This window comes from Myodes glareolus, chromosome 8 (assembly GCF_982192425.1).
Source record: "Myodes glareolus chromosome 8, mMyoGla1.1, whole genome shotgun sequence".
NCBI classification, from domain to species: Eukaryota; Metazoa; Chordata; class Mammalia; order Rodentia; family Cricetidae; genus Myodes; species Myodes glareolus.
The window spans coordinates 68,374,260-68,392,083 of NC_142033.1; the positions used below are offsets into that span (position 1 = coordinate 68,374,260).

A 17,824-nucleotide genomic window follows, 5' to 3' on the forward strand; every position below is an offset into this window, starting at 1 on the left:
TGCTCTTAACTGTTGAACCATCCCCCAGCCCCACTGTTTTGGGGGTTTGTATGATCCATCTATTGATGAAAATGGAGTGTTGAAGTCACCTGCTACTATTTGGCTTAGACTTTCCTATCCTGTTTTTTGTGTTTTTTTGTTTGTTTGTTTTTTAATTTTTTGACTTCTGCTTGCTTGGAATGTATTTTTCTATCCTTTGACTTTCTTTGACTCTCATTCTGTATTTTGCCAATGAGGTATATTTCTTCCAGAAAACAAACAGCTGATTTGTATGTTTTGATCCAGTGAGATAGTCTTCATCTTTTTGTTTTTTAAAAGATTTACTTATTTATTCTGTGATTTTTAATATTTTGATCATATTTCAGAGTTCTTGAATGTTGTAGCCATACTTATTTCTTTTTCTTGGTTGCTGGTTGAATATAATATTTCCTCAGTTTTGTTTCCAATGTTGATATTCTTTATTCTTCTTCAACTGGTCTGTGTTGATTTTCACTGCTTCATTTGGTTGGTTTATTGACTTTTCATTTACAACATTTCTGAGTTTTTTAAAAAATTTTTTTTCATAATCTTAATTTTCCATCCACATTGCTAGTTTTGCTATCCAGGTCCTGAATTGACTTCCTTACTTTATTCATGTGCTTGTTTGTAATTTATAGTTTCTTAAAGTACACTTTCAAATTCTTCGGCATTTTAATTATTTTGTTAATTTTAGTTTGAGCTGTTGAGGGATTATAACCTTTAAGATCAGCCATATTACTTTTTTTATATGAGTCATGTATTTCTGTTGAGAAACTGATAAACTAGGATTGAATAACTCAAAGGGGGACAGCCCACCTCCCAGCTTTCCTCTGTTGAGCAGTCTGCTGTCCACGACAGTGTTCACAAGACAGAATCTGCCCCTCTTCTAGCTCTCACGGAACTGAGCAGTTTTCAGAAGCGCCTGCTCAGTTAGTCATCAGAGGGAAGACTCTTCCTGAAACCATGCATCTGGGGATTTGTTTCACATTTGTTGAGATGCAGAACAGTGCCGTCTTCCTTCAGTCTCCCATCTTCCCGTCCCCTGTTTGGTTTCCAGTCCCCTTCTCAGAATGCCAATGAGAAGCAACAGAAACAAGAGGCCCTGATTGGTGACATTATCCACCCACTGCTGTCTGCCTTCAGACATGGTCTCAGGGCTTCTGGAGCCAGCTTGAATCCCCACCAGACAGAGCCCCAAGAGGCTTTCGCGCACTGCACGATTGCATCCTCTTACTCTGTGTCTCAAATTTACTGCTCAGTGAAGAATCACAGACCTTTAACTTCATGCCACTGATTTCGCAGCTTGGAAAGACAGTATTTGGGAGGTTAAACAGCATGCCCTATTTAATACATTGAGATTCAGATGACATTTACCATCCTGGGGCACTCCACTTCTTTGATAGCCTGTAGATTCTTTCCTGGGCTTCAGGGTGAACTTTGAGTGACTCAATTCAGAGGAAGAGAAGTGGATTCAGGCTTTTGCCTACTATCCTGACTCTCCTTGAACAGATGCAGAGTGTGTGGGAGCAGAAAGGGGTCCAGTTCTCCGCAGAAGAACATCTGGAGTGGCCGGGAGGAAAGCAGTGTAAGGTGTTGGAGTGTACCATGGCTGTTAAGACAAGGAAATGAACGCTCTATGGAGGGAGGAGTATGCAGCTGGGACTCCTCGCATTTTAGAGGAGCAGGAAGCAGAGGGAACAGGAAGTGTAACTGGGCTATAAGACCCAAGGTCCAGTCCTAATAAACCATTTCTTCCATCAAGGCTTATCACCTAAAAGTTTAACAACCTTCCAAAATAGTAGCGTCTACTGGGAACCAAGTGTTCAAATACATAAGCCTATGGGAGTCATTACATATTCAAAACACTATCCCTGGTCCCCATAATGTCATGGTTATCCCATACTGCAAAATACATTCATTCCAACCTCAAAAGTCCCCATGGTTCTTTTCTGTCCCCATACTTCAAAAGTCCAGAGTCTCTTCTGAGGCTCAATACATCCCAACTGTAAACCTCTATAAAATAAAAATAAAATCAAGTCACACATGTCCAATATACAGGGCAAACATTCCAATCACAGAGGAGAACTGAAGGGTAACAAGGAAAGATTGAACCAAAGCAAGATTGAAAATCATCATGACAAACACAATGAAAACCATCATGACAAACACAAGTTCCCAGCTCTGCATGAAGCATCTGAGGCTTGTGCTGGCATCATGTGGCCTCCAGCAGGCTTAGGTTTTCTGGCCCCTTCTTCAGTTTTGCTGCCTGCGCACAGAAAGCTGCTCTCTTGGGCTAGCTTCCCCTCTGCTCCTCCAGGTTTCCTCGAGTGTCCTAGGAATGAGGTCACTGGGGCAGGGTGTATAGTAGGTATATACAAATAGCTATGGTGTAATCCCAGGACCGGACAAAGCATGCATGCCCAAGTGTCCCATGGCTGTACTCTCTGGAGGTGAGGTTTGTACTGTGACTGCACAATGTGTCCTGGGTTGCAGCTTCTGGGATCTGAGGGGATCCACAGTATGTGTGCATGCATACCCAGGTCATAGTCTGTGGTCTGCGTGCTTGGAAACTGTAGCCACTAGTGCCTTTGTTGGGCTGTGGACTTTTAGAGGGCAGGACTGCTACTTCCATCTTCTGAATCTATGGCTGCATTTCCAGAGTTGAGTGAGTCCACAGTCAGCACTCACTGCTCACATTTAAATGCCAAATCTGGTCCAGTGCCTCCCTGGTAGATGCAGAGAGGCTTAGCCAAGCTGCTTTGCTAGCAGGTGTTTGGGATGGATGAAACCCAAGCATGGACTGGAATGTCAGTGAGGGCTTGCTGTTCCTCCTCCTCCTCTTCCTCTCTCTCCGCTTGTTCTGAGAATGGGTTCCTCTGGCTGCCTTGCAGGTATGCATCGTGCAGAAACGAGACACAAAGAAGATGTACGCAATGAAATACATGAACAAACAGAAGTGCGTGGAGAGGGATGAGGTGCGGAACGTGTTCCGGGAGCTGCAGATCATGCAGGGATTGGAGCACCCATTCCTGGTGAACTTGTGGTGAGTGGGGAAGTGGCTGATCCCCTGAGGGTGCTGTCCTGGCACTGACAGAAGGGAAAGGATCCAGATGTCTGGGTTTACAGCCTCCCGAATATTCTGTAGGGTTCATTTGCCAATGAACCTTCAAGCATTTATTTTAATTCTGTTCTCTGATTGAACAAACCAGAGTTGAAAACAGATTTGTGTGTGTGTGTGTGTGTGTGTGTGTGTGTGTGTGTGTGTATTTGAGGATGTATGTAGTAGGTTTCATCAGAGTGGTAAATAGTATCCGGTGTTCTAGAAAGCCCCACACATTGTGCTATTGGCAAGAAGGACCTGGAGCCCATGTTTCATTCAAAATAGCAAGTCTGCCCTAAATGGAGGTGCTAAATTCCAGCTCCTGATTCTGACACCCCACCTGTTATAATCCATGTTTCTGGAACTTTCTCTCCATTCCATCCCTGATCATTATCTCCGCTTTGAATTTGCATTCTAGAAATGCCTGCCTGTTGATTCCCTGCCTCTGGGCCTATGCACGTGGTATATCCTTTTGCATTAGTCAGGTACTCCAAAGGTCTCCACAGTTCCCGAGGCTTCCCTAGGGCATTCCAGGCAGGCGCCCTCGTGAGTTCTTACTATTACTCTATTATCCACATCTCACAGATGGGGCCACTGAATCGAGTTACTAGTAAGTGGATAGATGGGACTTGAAGACACACTGTCTGCCTTCGCGGCCTCCACCTAACTCCTTGACTGGACATTTGTTTGCCAGATGCACTTCCATCTTCTCCTTGGCAGACTTCTCCCTTCTTGTTGCCCTGGGTGGCCTTTCTTCCCACCTAGAAGTATGACCAGTATGGAGTTATTTGTTGGGTTCATAGGGGCACCCTGCCTTGTATTAATTGTATGCCAGCTCTGGAGTTCATTTCGTAGAGGGTGAATTACTGCAGCCTTGGGAAGGCTCGCTCTCATCACTCTTCCCCACTGACAGCCCCTGTGATTGGCACCAGCAGAAGCCCTAGCATTGATTAGTTTCCATGACAGCTTTGCCTCTGTGGAATGAATAATCTGTGCTCCCGAGCTGTGATAACCCAAGCCGAGCTGTCAAATGCAGTATTTTTACCTGTTCAAAGTGAAGCTGTGCTACTCTCCTGGGATTAAGACAATCCTGGTAAGGGAGAAAGAGGAAGAAGATTTGCAAGACAGAAAGTGGTGGTAGGGTAGTCTGAGAGAGTCTTGGGACGGGACAGGATGAGGGAAGGGGACAAGGTGGTCCAGTATTCTTCCTCCAGGACTGGTTCTTATGCCAGTCCTATAAATATCAGCAAGAAGGCAACTGTGGACCTAAGAGGTCCCAAACCAAACCCTAATTATGACGAGGAGATGGAGAGTCAAGAGATATATCATAACCTGAAAGAATGGTATACTTCTAAGAGGAAGAAACTGAAAGTCATAGGAGGTAGAAGGGAGAAGAGGAGAGGGAGAGAGATGGGGTGATGGAGGGAGGAAAAGAGAGGAAGGGAAGGAGAGAGAGAGGGAGAGAGAAAACGAGAGGAAGAGAAGGGAAAGGGAGAGAGAATATGTAATGCTAACATCAGCAAAACAGGAGAGAAACCATCATCCTCACCAGAATTGACCACACTGGCTGCCTGGTCCTGGAATCCTGTCCCCCAGAGCTGGGAACAGTAAGCAGCCCAGTGTATGGCCCTTCCATGGCAGCTTGAGCTGGGAAAGGCACAGGCCTTGAGAAGAAACACACGTGCCTTTCTGTGTCTGTTTCCTCATCTATAAAGCCCAAGGGAAAGGATGGTGATGTCATGGTGTTGTCTACTGATCAAATGAGTGATCAGAAACAACTTAACTGCTCTGTATTGGACAGGGATACCTCTTCCATGAGTGGTTTCCATGGTTATGAGGGTCCTTCCAGACTGACTCTGGTTGAGCATCCCTCCACGTGGTCCACTTTCCACCTCCCTACATGGGTGTATCTCCTCCTCTCTCCTTCAGCATTGGACTTGAGGACTCTGGAAGATGTACACTGGGTTTCAGGTACCAGGTTATTGGCTTGATTCACGGTTGGTGGGTAGGCAACTTATTCACACTTCCACAATATGCTTGAAGTTCATTTCCATCACGCCACTGACTGTACTCCCTAGACTCTCTGTGAGGAGGCATTGTAGAACTGCTGCCATCTAGGCAGCTGCGAGAGTGAGCCCCCTACAGGACAGGAGAAGTGTGGGGTCCTCAACCTTCTGTGAGTAGACACAGGATAAATAAAGACCCATATGTCCGTGTGCCACCCTGAAACTTCATTAAAACAAGATTATGGGAAGTGTTTAAGGACAGCTTCTCTGGCGGGGGCAGGGAGATGAGAAGGAGGTGGTGGGGGGACTGGAAGCCCTCAAGAATCTGTGACAAAGGATCTGCCCTTTGTAGAATACAACCACCATTTCCTTAGAAGTAATCCCAGACAGCTCCCAAACTAGTGTGTGCACCCAATACCACAGTCAGCCTTCGCCAGTCTTTCTGACAGGGCAAATCTTACTGAAATGCTGATCTGGTTTGCAGATGAAATGTCCCTGTCGATCCCAAAAGTCCACAGAACAATGTCCTCCAAGGTTGGGCTCTGATCCAGCGTCCAATCTTTCCTGCCCTTCTGTCCTTGCACATTTTGCTGCAGACACATCCAGTAGTCTGTAACTCGGTGGTAACAAGGACCCAGTGTGCTCACCTCTCCAGGCCCTCACCCACCTCTTCTGCTGCTGGAACTCCACTACTCAGGGGTTCCTGGGAAGGCCTGCTCTTTCTCCTGGAAGCATCCACATAATAGGCAATTGTGCACTAGACTCCTGGTGGAGGCTGGCACTGTCCTGTTTTCTAAGTGTCCAGAGGTGGAATAGCTCTGCAGCCTCCCTTGGTAGTGCTCCACTTGTGGAGGGGCCCAGCCTTCCTCCTTCACTGTGTCTCTTGTGTCTGGTACACAGGAAATTCTGTGACTCAGTACTGCTATGGTCACCAGGTGCTGAGGTGGATACGATGCTAGAACTGAGAGCAATCATCACCTCTGCCCCACAGCTGGCAGAGGACAGAAGTCAGGCCCACGCTGGCAGCCCCACAAGGCCCTTTCCTGTGCCATACTGACTAGGCACTCTCACCATTACGTGAGATTCCAAACACCCATGGTGTCCTAGGGACCAAGAGGCACCCTGGTCACCCCCTGACATAGAAGGACAGTGCTGATGAAGTTTTTATAATTCTGACTGTGATGTCATTGGCTTCCATGTATTCAGGACACTCTCATCACCATGGTAACCTCTGGCATCAGAGGAAGAGGCTATGCTGTCTTGCGCAGGGTTCTTTCTTGTCCTGGACTGTCCTAACGTGTGCACTGCCCTTATTGTCTCTGGCTCAAGCTTTGAAGACTCCAGAAGACTCCTTCTCCTTGGGATGGTTGAAGAGGGGCTGTGAGTATGAGCCACATGACTCACCAAGCATCCCTTGACACTCAGAGAGAGCTGTGTGAGAAGCCAGTGGCCACACTGCCAATCAGGGCTCAGGAGGAGTGCAGCTGGCTGGGGGAATGACTGTGTATGTTAGGAAATTATAGAGGGGCCCAAAAGCCTACTAAGGAACAACTCAAGAGTCATGTGCACAAGCCAGGACTACCAGGATCCTCTGGCTGTGTTGAGACAACACAACATGGTGCCTTCATGCAGATTTCTCTTCTGTTTTCTATGTGTTTTTCTGTAACTAAATCTTAGAATTAATATTGCCACATGTTTATATTTGCTACTTTCCTCCTTGTGGTGACCAAATAAATATCAGACTAAAGCAGCCAAAAGTGGAAGGGATTAATTTCGGCTCACAGTTTGGGGGATTACAGTCTACTGTGGCAGGAAGGGTGGGGTTGAGGCTCTGTCTGAGGCAGTGAACCCTAGTGGGATGGCATGTTACACCTCAGTAAATCAGGAAGCATGGGATTCAGTGGGATCCAGGGCCAGGCTATAGCTCAAACAACACACCTGTAGTCTCCCACTTGCTCCACCGGGGACCAACTTCCAAAGACTCCACAACTTCCTCCAACAGCCTTACCAACTGAGGACCTGTGTACAAGCACACGAACCGGTAAGGACGCTTCACATTGAAATCACAGCACCATGCCTTTCAATCGCTGTAGTGACAGTCATTTATTGTCACTTACGTTGTGAGGCTTTTCCTCTTTCATCTCACTGAAGCCCCAGTACCGCCTTATGAGCTGGACGTTTCCCTCTCCGTCTCACAGTTGGAGAGGCCAAGGGGGTTAGGTTATTCACACGCGATTACAAGTTCACCCAAAGCAGCTCTGTGAGGGAAACCAGAGTACACTATAAACTCGTAACAACTGGCTCTCTCGGGGGTAGGGAAAGGGGACAAGCCCTGGTCCCCGATGCTTTCCATTTTCTGAGAAGCAGATGCACCCACTAACAAGCTAACAAGCTAACAAGCTGGTGTCAAACAGCATGCAAACTTCTGAAAATCTCACAGCTGATTTCCAATGTCAATACGAACTCCTGAATAGCCTGATGGACTCAACTCTCACCATAGTCTGGGATCTGTCAAACTTCTCTAAGTGGGCTCATAGCTAAGCCTCTAAAATATCAACATGAAAGAGGAATGCATTTCAACACAAGAGGAAAAGGGTGATGACAGTGGAGGCAGGAAATGGTCTGTGGTCTTGATGGGTGCATATCCTTTGAAAAGACGCCATTTTCTCACCCGTAAAATGGGGAGAACGACCCTACCCCACCCCTTCCTTGCTCTATAAGCTCAGGTCAATTGATCCAGGGGTGACAGTCTTTTGAAAATTCTGATGTGTCACACCATGTGCATGTTTACAGAGAGCCTGAATCATTGATAAGTCTCTATATATATGCTGATGATTTTATGCATGAAATTGCTGGCAGGAGGCAGTGAATGGGTAGATAAAGCCGATGGATGCTCAGCGACCAAGACATTGTATTCTAGGCTCATATCCTAAGGAGTGCCAACATTGCGCTGGAATTTGATACATTTTAAGGGAAGGCCTTTACCTCTTGAGCCAGGGTCATTAAATGGGGATGGCGGGGTGTAAAAGGAGTGGCGGCCTCATTACTACCCGGCTCGCACACGGCTAGCTTTACACCCGAAATAACAACATACAAATTGTATTTTTTTAAACACTGCCTGGCCCGTTATCTGTAGCCTCTTATTGGCTAACTCTCACATATTGATTCAACCCATTTCTAGTAATCTATATGTCACCATGAGGTCGTTGCTTACAGGGAAGATTCAGCATGTCGGACCTGACAGCTGGATCCAAGGTGTCGGCTCTCTGACTCTGCTTTCTTCCTCCAAGAATTCAGTTCTGTCTTCCCTGCCTACCTATGTTCTGACTTATCAGGCCAGGTAGTTTTCTTTATTAATTAACCAATGAAAGCAACAGATAGATAGAAGACTCTCTTACATCATTTCCCCTTTTTCTGTTTAAACAGAAAAGAAAAACTTTAACTTTAACATAGTAAAATTACATATAACAAAACAGGTATCAAGCAAGAATTACAGTTACAATATTTATATCTACTATCATAACTAAGGAAAACTATAACTAACCATTCTTCAACTCCTTCAAAGACTCCAGAAGGATATAAGATTACCTAAGCAAACAAGAAATAAGCAACTTCCAAACTCTAGAAATGACAGAGACATCTCGCTGCCTGTACAGTCACCCAAAGTTCCTCTGTACCATTGGGGCATCCATCTTCATCCTACAGGCCCATAGTATCCAGCAGACATTTCCATGAAGAAGGAAATTTCAAAGACAGTTCAGTCACTTTCTTCTATATCCTGCAGAGTGTCTCACAGACTCTTTCATGAATCAGGAACCCCGAAAGACCATCTCACCTTTAGGCAAGTTCAGCAGTCCTCTCTCTGCGGGTTCTTTGTGTCCATTTTATGCATCAGTTCAGGCAAGAGCAGTTTCTTCCCCAAATGGCTATCAAACTCCATAAGGAGCCTCTTCGATGCCCATCTTCCTCTTGAAGTAGATTGGTGCTGCCAGGAGCAGACATGTCTCATTGTCATGAAAAGCCCTACATTATTAAAACGTTAAATGCCATATTCTGTAGTCTTTGAAAGATATGAAGAATGCCTATCTGAAATATATCTATGCACATCTAGAAAATCTAACTAACATGACTACAAGCTTGAGTATTATTGATGATTATCTATTAACAACCTATATTTCCTAATATACATTACATTTTTAAATGAACTGCACAATCATAATACCTTAATCAAGAGCAGAAATACATATACATATAACAAAATTGACCTTAAAATCCATACCAATGCAAATTTTTCATATCTGTATTATATCCTCCTTTAAATGTAAAAGAACATTTATAAACAATATCTGGGAATATGGACGTAGTTATTTCTCTCCAAACTTCTTCCTGCTGTATAGGGGCATTGTTAATCAGGTCTTTTTTGGTGTATCCTATGTGAAGTAATTTTTTGAGGGTGTTCATAGCAACCTTTCAGGAGGGTGTGGTCTGTCATACAAATTTGGGATAGAAGCAATCCACAGGGTCTCATCCTCTGTGAAAACAAAAGAAGAATCTCTTTTCCAAAGTATCATATCCTTAGGTCCAAATTCTGAAGTCATAATACCCTTATATTCATTCTGGTTTAGCTTGGCAGCCCATATAATGAAATGTCTCTCTGTACTTAGCTCCTTCACAGTCAAAAATTTTAACGAAAACACAATGTACATAATCCAGACTCTTTGTGAATTTTCCATTTTTACGTGGCTTATTTTTATTTATTTCTTTTAATCTATAACTATCTGTACTCTGTCTCTTTAAAGACTTTACACCTTATATTTTTAAGGCATTAACTTTATTCTCTATATTCTTTTTCTTCTCTCTCCCAAGCCTATGTACACTCATCCAACACTGTGACCTACTTAGAGGTCTTTTATGTCTGAATCTGTCCTATTGTGAATCTGTAATTCTTTATTATCCAGGAGTATTTCTTAAAATGTTAAGCACTTCTTAAAAACTTAAGTTGCGCCATGTAGAGGTAATACGGTACTGCCTGTTTACTGCCAGTCTAAACCTTAATTGCGTTGTTATTAGGATAATTACGATAGCTCCTGCCTGAGACCAGCACAGTTCAGCATGGCAGAGCACTTTACTCCAAATGCTCCATTCAAAAGCTCTGTCTCCTGCAGGAGCCAGACAGAGATTGCGATGGCAGCACAGTCCAGAAACTGGTATTTCAAAACCATCACTTTCTAGTAGACCTGATTCTGCTGCCTACTCAGGAAGGAAGAGCTGAGCCAAGGGCATGGTCTCAGATACTTTGTTCCCAACCCCGAGTGGGTACATAAACATCCGGGCCCAGAAATGCTCCATAGCCGGAGTTTGCACTGGTGGCAGGGCTCAGGAAGCTGTGTTTTAAAATGACACAGCTTTTTTTTCTGCTGCTGTTGTTCAAACAGGAAATCTCTCTACTGCACGTCCTAGCAAACAGCAAAAAGCTGTGTTAAACTCTATATCTGTGTCTAGAATTCCTTTTAAAGCCCTCTTAAATTTTATGTGGAGTTCGTCCCACGTTGGGAGTCACTCTGTAAAAGAAGCGGCTCGCACACGGCTAGCTTTACACCCGAAATAACAACACACAAATTTTATTCTTTTAAACACTGCCTGGCCCGTTATCTGTAGCCTCTTATTGGCTAACTCTCACATATTGATTCAACCCATTTCTAATAATCTATATGTCACCACAAGGTCGTGGCTTACAGGGAAGATTCAGCATGTCTGATCTGGCGGCTGGATCCATGGTGTCGGCTCTCTGACTCTGCTTTCTTCCTCCCAGAATTCAGTTCTGTCTTCCCTGCCTACCTATGTTCTGACTTATCAGGCCAGGTAGTTTTCTTTATTAATTAACCAATGAAAGCAACAGATAGATAAAAGACTCTCCTCAAGTCGGCCCTCATGTTACAAATGGCACCCACATGGGTAACTGAATCCACAGAAGGCTTGAGAAAGCTTGGAAAAGAATAGAGTAAAGCATGTTTTCTTGGTGGCAGCAACTTCTCAGGTCTGCACTGCTTGCTAGAGGCAAGCAAGCACTCTCATCTAAGAGAGGCTTCCTGACTCAGATTTAGCTGCAAATCTTGCAGCTCTTTTAAGAGGCCCTGCCATGAAACACTTAAATGGTGTTGATGAAAAGCTGAACACATGCTTTTCGGTTTTCAGCCGTAGCAGGAAAAAAGCTGCACTGTTTTAAAATGTCGGCATTCTGGGCTGTCCTGCCAGGGCAAACTCTGACTCTTTCAGGCAGGCAGTCCAACTGAGTGTGGTCTGTGAGCAGAATGCTACAGCTTGTTTGCTGGCAGGGACCTTGAAACACCATAGAGTTGTGGCAATAAAAATGGCTCCAGCGGTACCTCTGTCATGAGGCTGGAAAGTTAAGGAATGGGCTGGATCTAACCATCAAAGCCACGGCTTTAATCCTCTCCTTAAAGACTCATGTGGTCAGAAAAAGAGAGATATACAGTAAAGATAGATTCAAAGATGAAGAAAACCTCTAAATGTTTTACAGTGTGTTAAAAATATATGCAAGCTAAAAGTTAAAGTTCTTAAAGTTAAAAAGAAAAAAGAGAGTAGTTGGGTGTGGTGGTACACACCTTTAATCCCAATGCCTGGGAGGCAGAGGTACATTGACCTCTGTGTCTTCAAGGTGTGGTAGCACATGCCTTTAATCCCAATGCCTGGGAGGCAGAGACAGACATATCTCTGTGAGTTCAAGGTGTTGTAGCACACACCTTTAATCCCAGCACTGGGGAGGCAGAGACAGAGGGATCTCTGTGAGTTCAAGGACAGCCTGGTCTACAGAGTTATTCCAGGACAAAGATATACAGAGAACCTGTCTCAAAAAGTAAAAGTAAAAATAAAAGAAATAGAGGTTAAAATTAAACCTCACAAAGACGGAAAATACACAGAGAATCTTGATACTGTATGCTATTATGCTCTCTTTGAATTGTTTGAATGCTGAGGAAGGAGCAACAGCTGCTGAAAGATATTTGCTTATAAATGTTGCTGAATTAATCCAAGATAGATATTTTGAAAATACCTTGGCTACAAACGTGAAGTCAAAAGGTATGCTACTTTGGAGAAGAGATTTTGCTTTTGTTTCCACAGGAAATGAGAGGCTGTGGATTCATTCTGAGATAATAAAAATCAGATTTGATCAAGGTAGACCACCTGAGAAATCTTCGGTAGGAACAGATGGCCTGGATGTCTAAATTCTACATCCAGAACAGATTCAAGACTGCTGCCTGAGATGATCAAGACTCACAGCATACTCCAGTATCCTTGACTTGATTATAACTCTAAATTTTCTTTAGGTCCCCATAAGATTATCAGCGCCCCCAACCAGCAGGAAGTAGGCTGGAGTACTACACCTACATTCCCCAAAAATGGACTATGGATATTTTCCTTTGTTTAAAAAAAAAGAGGGAGAAATGGTGTGGGAGAATTGTCCGTATTCTGTCAATCATATTTTAAATAAAATGCTGATTGGCCAGGCAGGAGGTATAGGCGGGAAAACCAGACAGGAAGCAGAGGTAGAACAAAGAGAAAGGGAGTATTCTGGGAAGCAGGAAGCTTCCTCTGCCATTCCTGCCCAGATCGCCGAAGAAGCAACATGTGTGCTGACAACTGAAAAAGGTACCAAGCCATATGGCTAACATTGATCAGAATAATGGGTTAATATAAACTATAAGAGTTAACAAGAAGCGTGAGCTAATGGGCCAATCAGTTTATAATCTTATGGAGTCCTGTGTGTGATTTTCTTTGGGGCTTGCCAGCTGTGGGGTATCGAGCAGGACAGAAACCCCAACAAGTCAGCCCCTCATGTTACAACGGGGCTCTGAATTCCTATGTTTAAAAGTCACATGACGGTCTCTCACCATCCCCACACCCTCACCGTGGTCTCGGTCTCACAGATCTTTATGTCACAGATGCCTGGCATCATGCCTCTACCTGACATGATGTTTTCAGGACACTTACAAGACAGCCGCTCTGCCAATTTCACGTCTCCACTATTGCCTAGCTTTTCAATCCGGCAAAGCCACATCACAGCCAGCATCGTGTCTCCCCCAGCTTCGGAGCGCTCTGATTGTTCGAGGCTGAGAAGTCCGAGAACATGGTAGCAGCCTCTGCAGAGGGCCGTATCACGGTGTGATAGGGGATACTGTGTAGTGAGAAAGAGGAAGCTAGACTCAGGTCTCCCTTCCTGCTTTCATGTGACCCCCATAACATCACAGGCAGCCCAACTTCAGCACCAAATTTAACCCTAAGGACTTCTCAAGGGTCCCAGACACTACTAAGACAAATCTGGAGACTGTGTCTCCAACCTGTGACTTAGGGGACACCCTGACATCACAGTGTCATCTGATGGGATATACCAAGACCCTGCTGCCTTCACCCTGTCCTTACCCTGATGCCCTCAGAGGATTGATTGTTCCTGCTCCCTGTTTTCTCCTTGCCTTGTTGATTGTGAACTTTATGCTATCAATCATTGCTCCTTCCGAGGCTTAGCTGCTCCTCCTCGAGAAATGGTGGGGTGTAGCATGACATGGCACCAGGAACATGGTGAGCATTGCCCAGAACTCTACGAGGCTTCTTCGGTGCTTCCTCTCCGAGCCTGATCTTAAGCACATACCTGGGTCCCCATCTCCATCACTTTCTCTCTGCAGACTTGGGCTGTTCCCCTGCACCGCCTCTCAGCCCTCCCTCCATAGATCTCCAGCCTTACACTCATGCAGAGCTGAAAGAAATGGAACAGAGTGAACACCCTTGGGTCACTTTAGGCTTAGACGAAAGACCAGGGCTCAGAGGATGGGGAAATTTCCCACAACATGTGGGTCATTGCATGCAGAACTCCATTGTAATGTATTTGTCATATTCCAGAGTCTGAGCAGGGTCTACTCCCAGGTCCATGGAAGTCTGTCACCCAACAGCTTTCAGACACAGTCAGCCGAAGTAGCAGGAGCATGGGGCTGGTCCAGGGCACCTTCAGTGGCAGGATTTGTTCACGACAGCTGGATCAGCACCAACATGCTGGGCCTTGCCCTGCATGGAGCAATTACCAGTGCCCCCAACAAACTTCACATCTGGGCTTAGGTTCTTGTTTTGAGTCATATTAGTGGTCATTGATAAGTGAGAAAAGTCTTCGAAGATCATTGTCCACAATAATATGTGAGGACTTCAGGATATTTGCTGATTCTGAATCCAGATGTGCACCAGATACCTCCTTTCTGGATCCCTCCTGGGACCCAACCGTACATACTCTGTCTCCTGGTCCCTGTCAGACTCCATCAGAAGATTGTGAAGGAGAGCCAACAGTCAGCCTGTTCCTCTGTGACTTCTGGCTTCATGAAGATCACATGGCTCCATTCAGTCCCTGGGCATCCCCTGTCATGTTGCCCTGTGCTATAGAGTTCTGTCCTCTAAGCAAAATTATCCACTCTCTTCATCAGTTTATCTGTGCCTGTTTCCAAGAGTCCATCATGATTGGGCCTGCTGACTATTGACTTCCTTTAGAAAAGGGTTGGAGGGAGCCACTGAACCCTCTTCTGAGATTCCAGCTATTCCTCCCAGCAGTTTGTATGTAATTCTGCCCTGATTGCATGTGCCCTCCATCTCCAGGGAGGTCCAAAAGTAGACAGGCTGGGGAGGTTAACGAAAGGGCTCCATCTGTGCAGTTGTGGGGATGCCATCATCCGTGCTGGGTGAAGAATTTCCAGGGCATCTGTGTAAGTAGCCCAAACAAACTTGCTAGTTCTCCAGGGAGACTTTCGTTGGAATTATACTTTAGGTTTGTTGTTGGTACCTTATAAGAACTGGGGTGGATGTTGCTATAAGGAAGGAGTGAAAGTCATTTGCCTCTGCTCAGAAGCGGAAACATCTGATGGTTCAGCACAGCCCCATGCTGTTGTTTGTTGGTGTGTTCCCTTATTTTTTCAGGGCATTTCCCATCACCAGAGGTAGCAGGAACTCCGGGAACGAGGGTCACACTCACCTTGTTGTCCATATGGCCCCAGGAGCTATAGACGTGTCTGTCCTCTGTGTGCATCTGACTACTGTCATGTTGAATCACATGTTTGCCCTGACCCCTGGCTTCAGATGTGGGCAAATAGATAGCTCGGAAGGGACTGGGATCTGCCTGTTTTCAGAGGGCAAGGTGACTCATGAAAGTCAGGATCTTACCTTTGCTATCCTCCTTCTTAGCTCCAGGACCACTTTGCAAGAAGGTGAAGTTTCTCCTGCAGTGCAGATGCCAGTGTGGTGTGGGAGAATTGTCTGTATTCTGTCAATCATGTATTTTAATAAAACGCAGATTGGCCAGGCAGGAAGTAGAGGCGGGTCAACCAGACAGGAAGTAGAGGCGGGGCAATGAGAATAGAATAAGGCTACGGAGAAGGAAAGTCCCTCCGCCATTCCTGTGCAGACCACTGAAGAGGCAGCATGTAACCTGCCCTGCTGAGAAAGGTACGGAGCCATGTGCTAACATAGATAAGGATAATGGGGTAACATAAGTTATAAGAGCTAATAAGAAGCCTGACCTAATGGGCCAATCAGTTTATAATCTTATGGAGTCTTGTGTGTGATTTTCCTTTGGGGCTTGCCGGCTCTGGGGTACTGGGCGGGACAGATACCCCAACAAGCCGGCCCCCTCGTGTTACACCAGGGCAACTTACTGAAGAACTTTGATGCAGCTCCATCTCAGAAATTCTTCCTGGTCTCCTTTGTAATTCCCTCTTCCACTCTTCATACTAGATAGCTGTTCTCTTTTCCATTCGGCATGTAGACCTTTGAGCTGTCAATGTCCTAGGCAGATCGATGGCTAACTGCTCACCCAGCAGTAGGAAAAGTTTCACTTATAAAATGTCCTACTGTCAGATTCCTGCCTGCCTCAGCCCTTCAGCGCCCTCTCTCCTGGTTCCTACTGATGCCAGTGGACAGCTACCCCCAGCCACATTCCCACCAACACAGTGACAGAAACAACCTTGTGAAGTGATGCTCCCCTTCAACCATTTTTGACTGACTCTGTAGCTTCCATGGGCAGGCTGTGAGGTGACCTAATGACACAGGGATCTCCCTTGCTCACATGAGCTTCATTTTGTCTCTGAGAACTGCCTGCACTCTTGGGGACATCACAAGGTCATTATTGATGTACTCTTTGCCTATATGAACTCATAGGTCAGGAAGAAACTTCAGTTGCCTTCGACAGCAACTATAAAAAGACCCCCCCACGGATCTTGCATAATGTCTTTCAATCCTCCCACCTGCCCCAGAACTGAACCAAGCTCAGGTCCTTCACTGACTGACATGAAGACTGAGGAGGAACAGGAAGGTGGTTGGACCAGGTCGGCATCAAACTAAGATGGTCCCTTCCTGTAATCAGACAGACATGGCATTGGAATGGAAGTGAGTGGTTTTGTTATTGCATCCAGTGGTGTTTAATGTCATGTCAAAGGGAACCAGAGCTCATCTGTCATCTTGCTGGAGGCACTGGCAGAAGACAGGCAGTCCATATGACACCATGTTGAGAGCTGGATGCCACCCTCCAGACTGCCCTTACTACTACTTCCCTCCTCTCATCCCCTCTCTTGCTTCCATTTCTTTCTTGCAACATTTATGTTCTGAAACTTATAGTTACCAATGCAAACTTTTGAAAAGGCGTGAGAGCGATCGAGAGTGCTGCTGAGTACCTGTGCGTGCCCTTGTGGAGTGACATTGATGGGTTTGGGGACAGAGTACATTCAGTAGGTGTTTTGTGAAAATAATAATGGCAGCTGTACGTGTCTGAAGCTCTCTGCCCTCCTTCTGCATGCCGATTTCTCCTCTTCATGCTTTGAGTGATTGACCCATGTTCAGCAAGCCACCCCTGGGAAAGGGCCCTCATGAAAATCAGTGCAGAGTGAGGATGGGGCCCAACCATGGGTGCATTCCAAAGGCTCAGCCTTTACTCCACCCCTGATGTGATTTGGTGCAAACCCTTAGGTGTTGGTCACATTCTGCAATTAGCAACTCTTTGGAGCATACTGTGGTAACATGTCTGAAGCATATCAGAGCCTGTCCCATGAGCCAGCTGTAAGGACACCTCTGTCCCCAACTTCTGGGTGAGGGGGAAAGAGGCAGGACCTAAAAGATGCTTTCATTCTCTTTGATTCTCAGCATCCCTGGCAATTCCGAACACAGTTCTGACCTTCAAACAATCAGGTCAGGAAATACCTGAGTTGGTTCCCTGAGGACACAGAAGAGAAGCTTCTGTGTATCATCCTGGAGGAGATGATCCACCAGGAAGGGCAGAGGCGTAGAAATAACCCTCCTGGTCCATCCTGAACATGTAATCTGGGGCTCCACATTTACACTTGGTGATCTACAAAGTGATGATGTCACACTCTATTCCCAAAAGCCAGAGAGGAGGAAGGAAGCATCAGGCAAAAGCACCAGTGTGTATAGATGTAAGAGCTTGGTCTTCACATCACATTCCCATTTGGCTTGTATGTGACTCTGGGTGTAAGAGGTATACGTGTACTGCCAGATACAGCAGTTCCAGGAGATCCAGGCAGTTATAGGAGATGGGTCACCCAGGCACAGCAGTTCCAGGAGAGCCAGGCAGTTACAGGAGATGGGTCACCCAGGCACAGAAGTTCCAGGAGATCCAGGCAGTTATAGGAGATGGGTCACC

At 45.6% G+C, this 17,824-nt stretch overlaps 1 protein-coding gene across 2 annotated transcripts in view; it reads left to right on the forward strand.

Annotated features, from left to right (window-relative positions):
- Window positions 1-17,824, forward strand: part of Stk32b (serine/threonine kinase 32B) — a 246,586-nt gene that overhangs the window by 73,206 nt on the left and 155,556 nt on the right. For both annotated transcript variants that reach the window (XM_087909072.1, XM_087909073.1), the window contains exon 3: window positions 2,910-3,061. In XM_087909072.1, coding sequence (XP_087765198.1) covers window positions 2,910-3,061 — 152 coding nt within the window. The remainder of the gene's footprint in view (window positions 1-2,909; window positions 3,062-17,824) is intronic.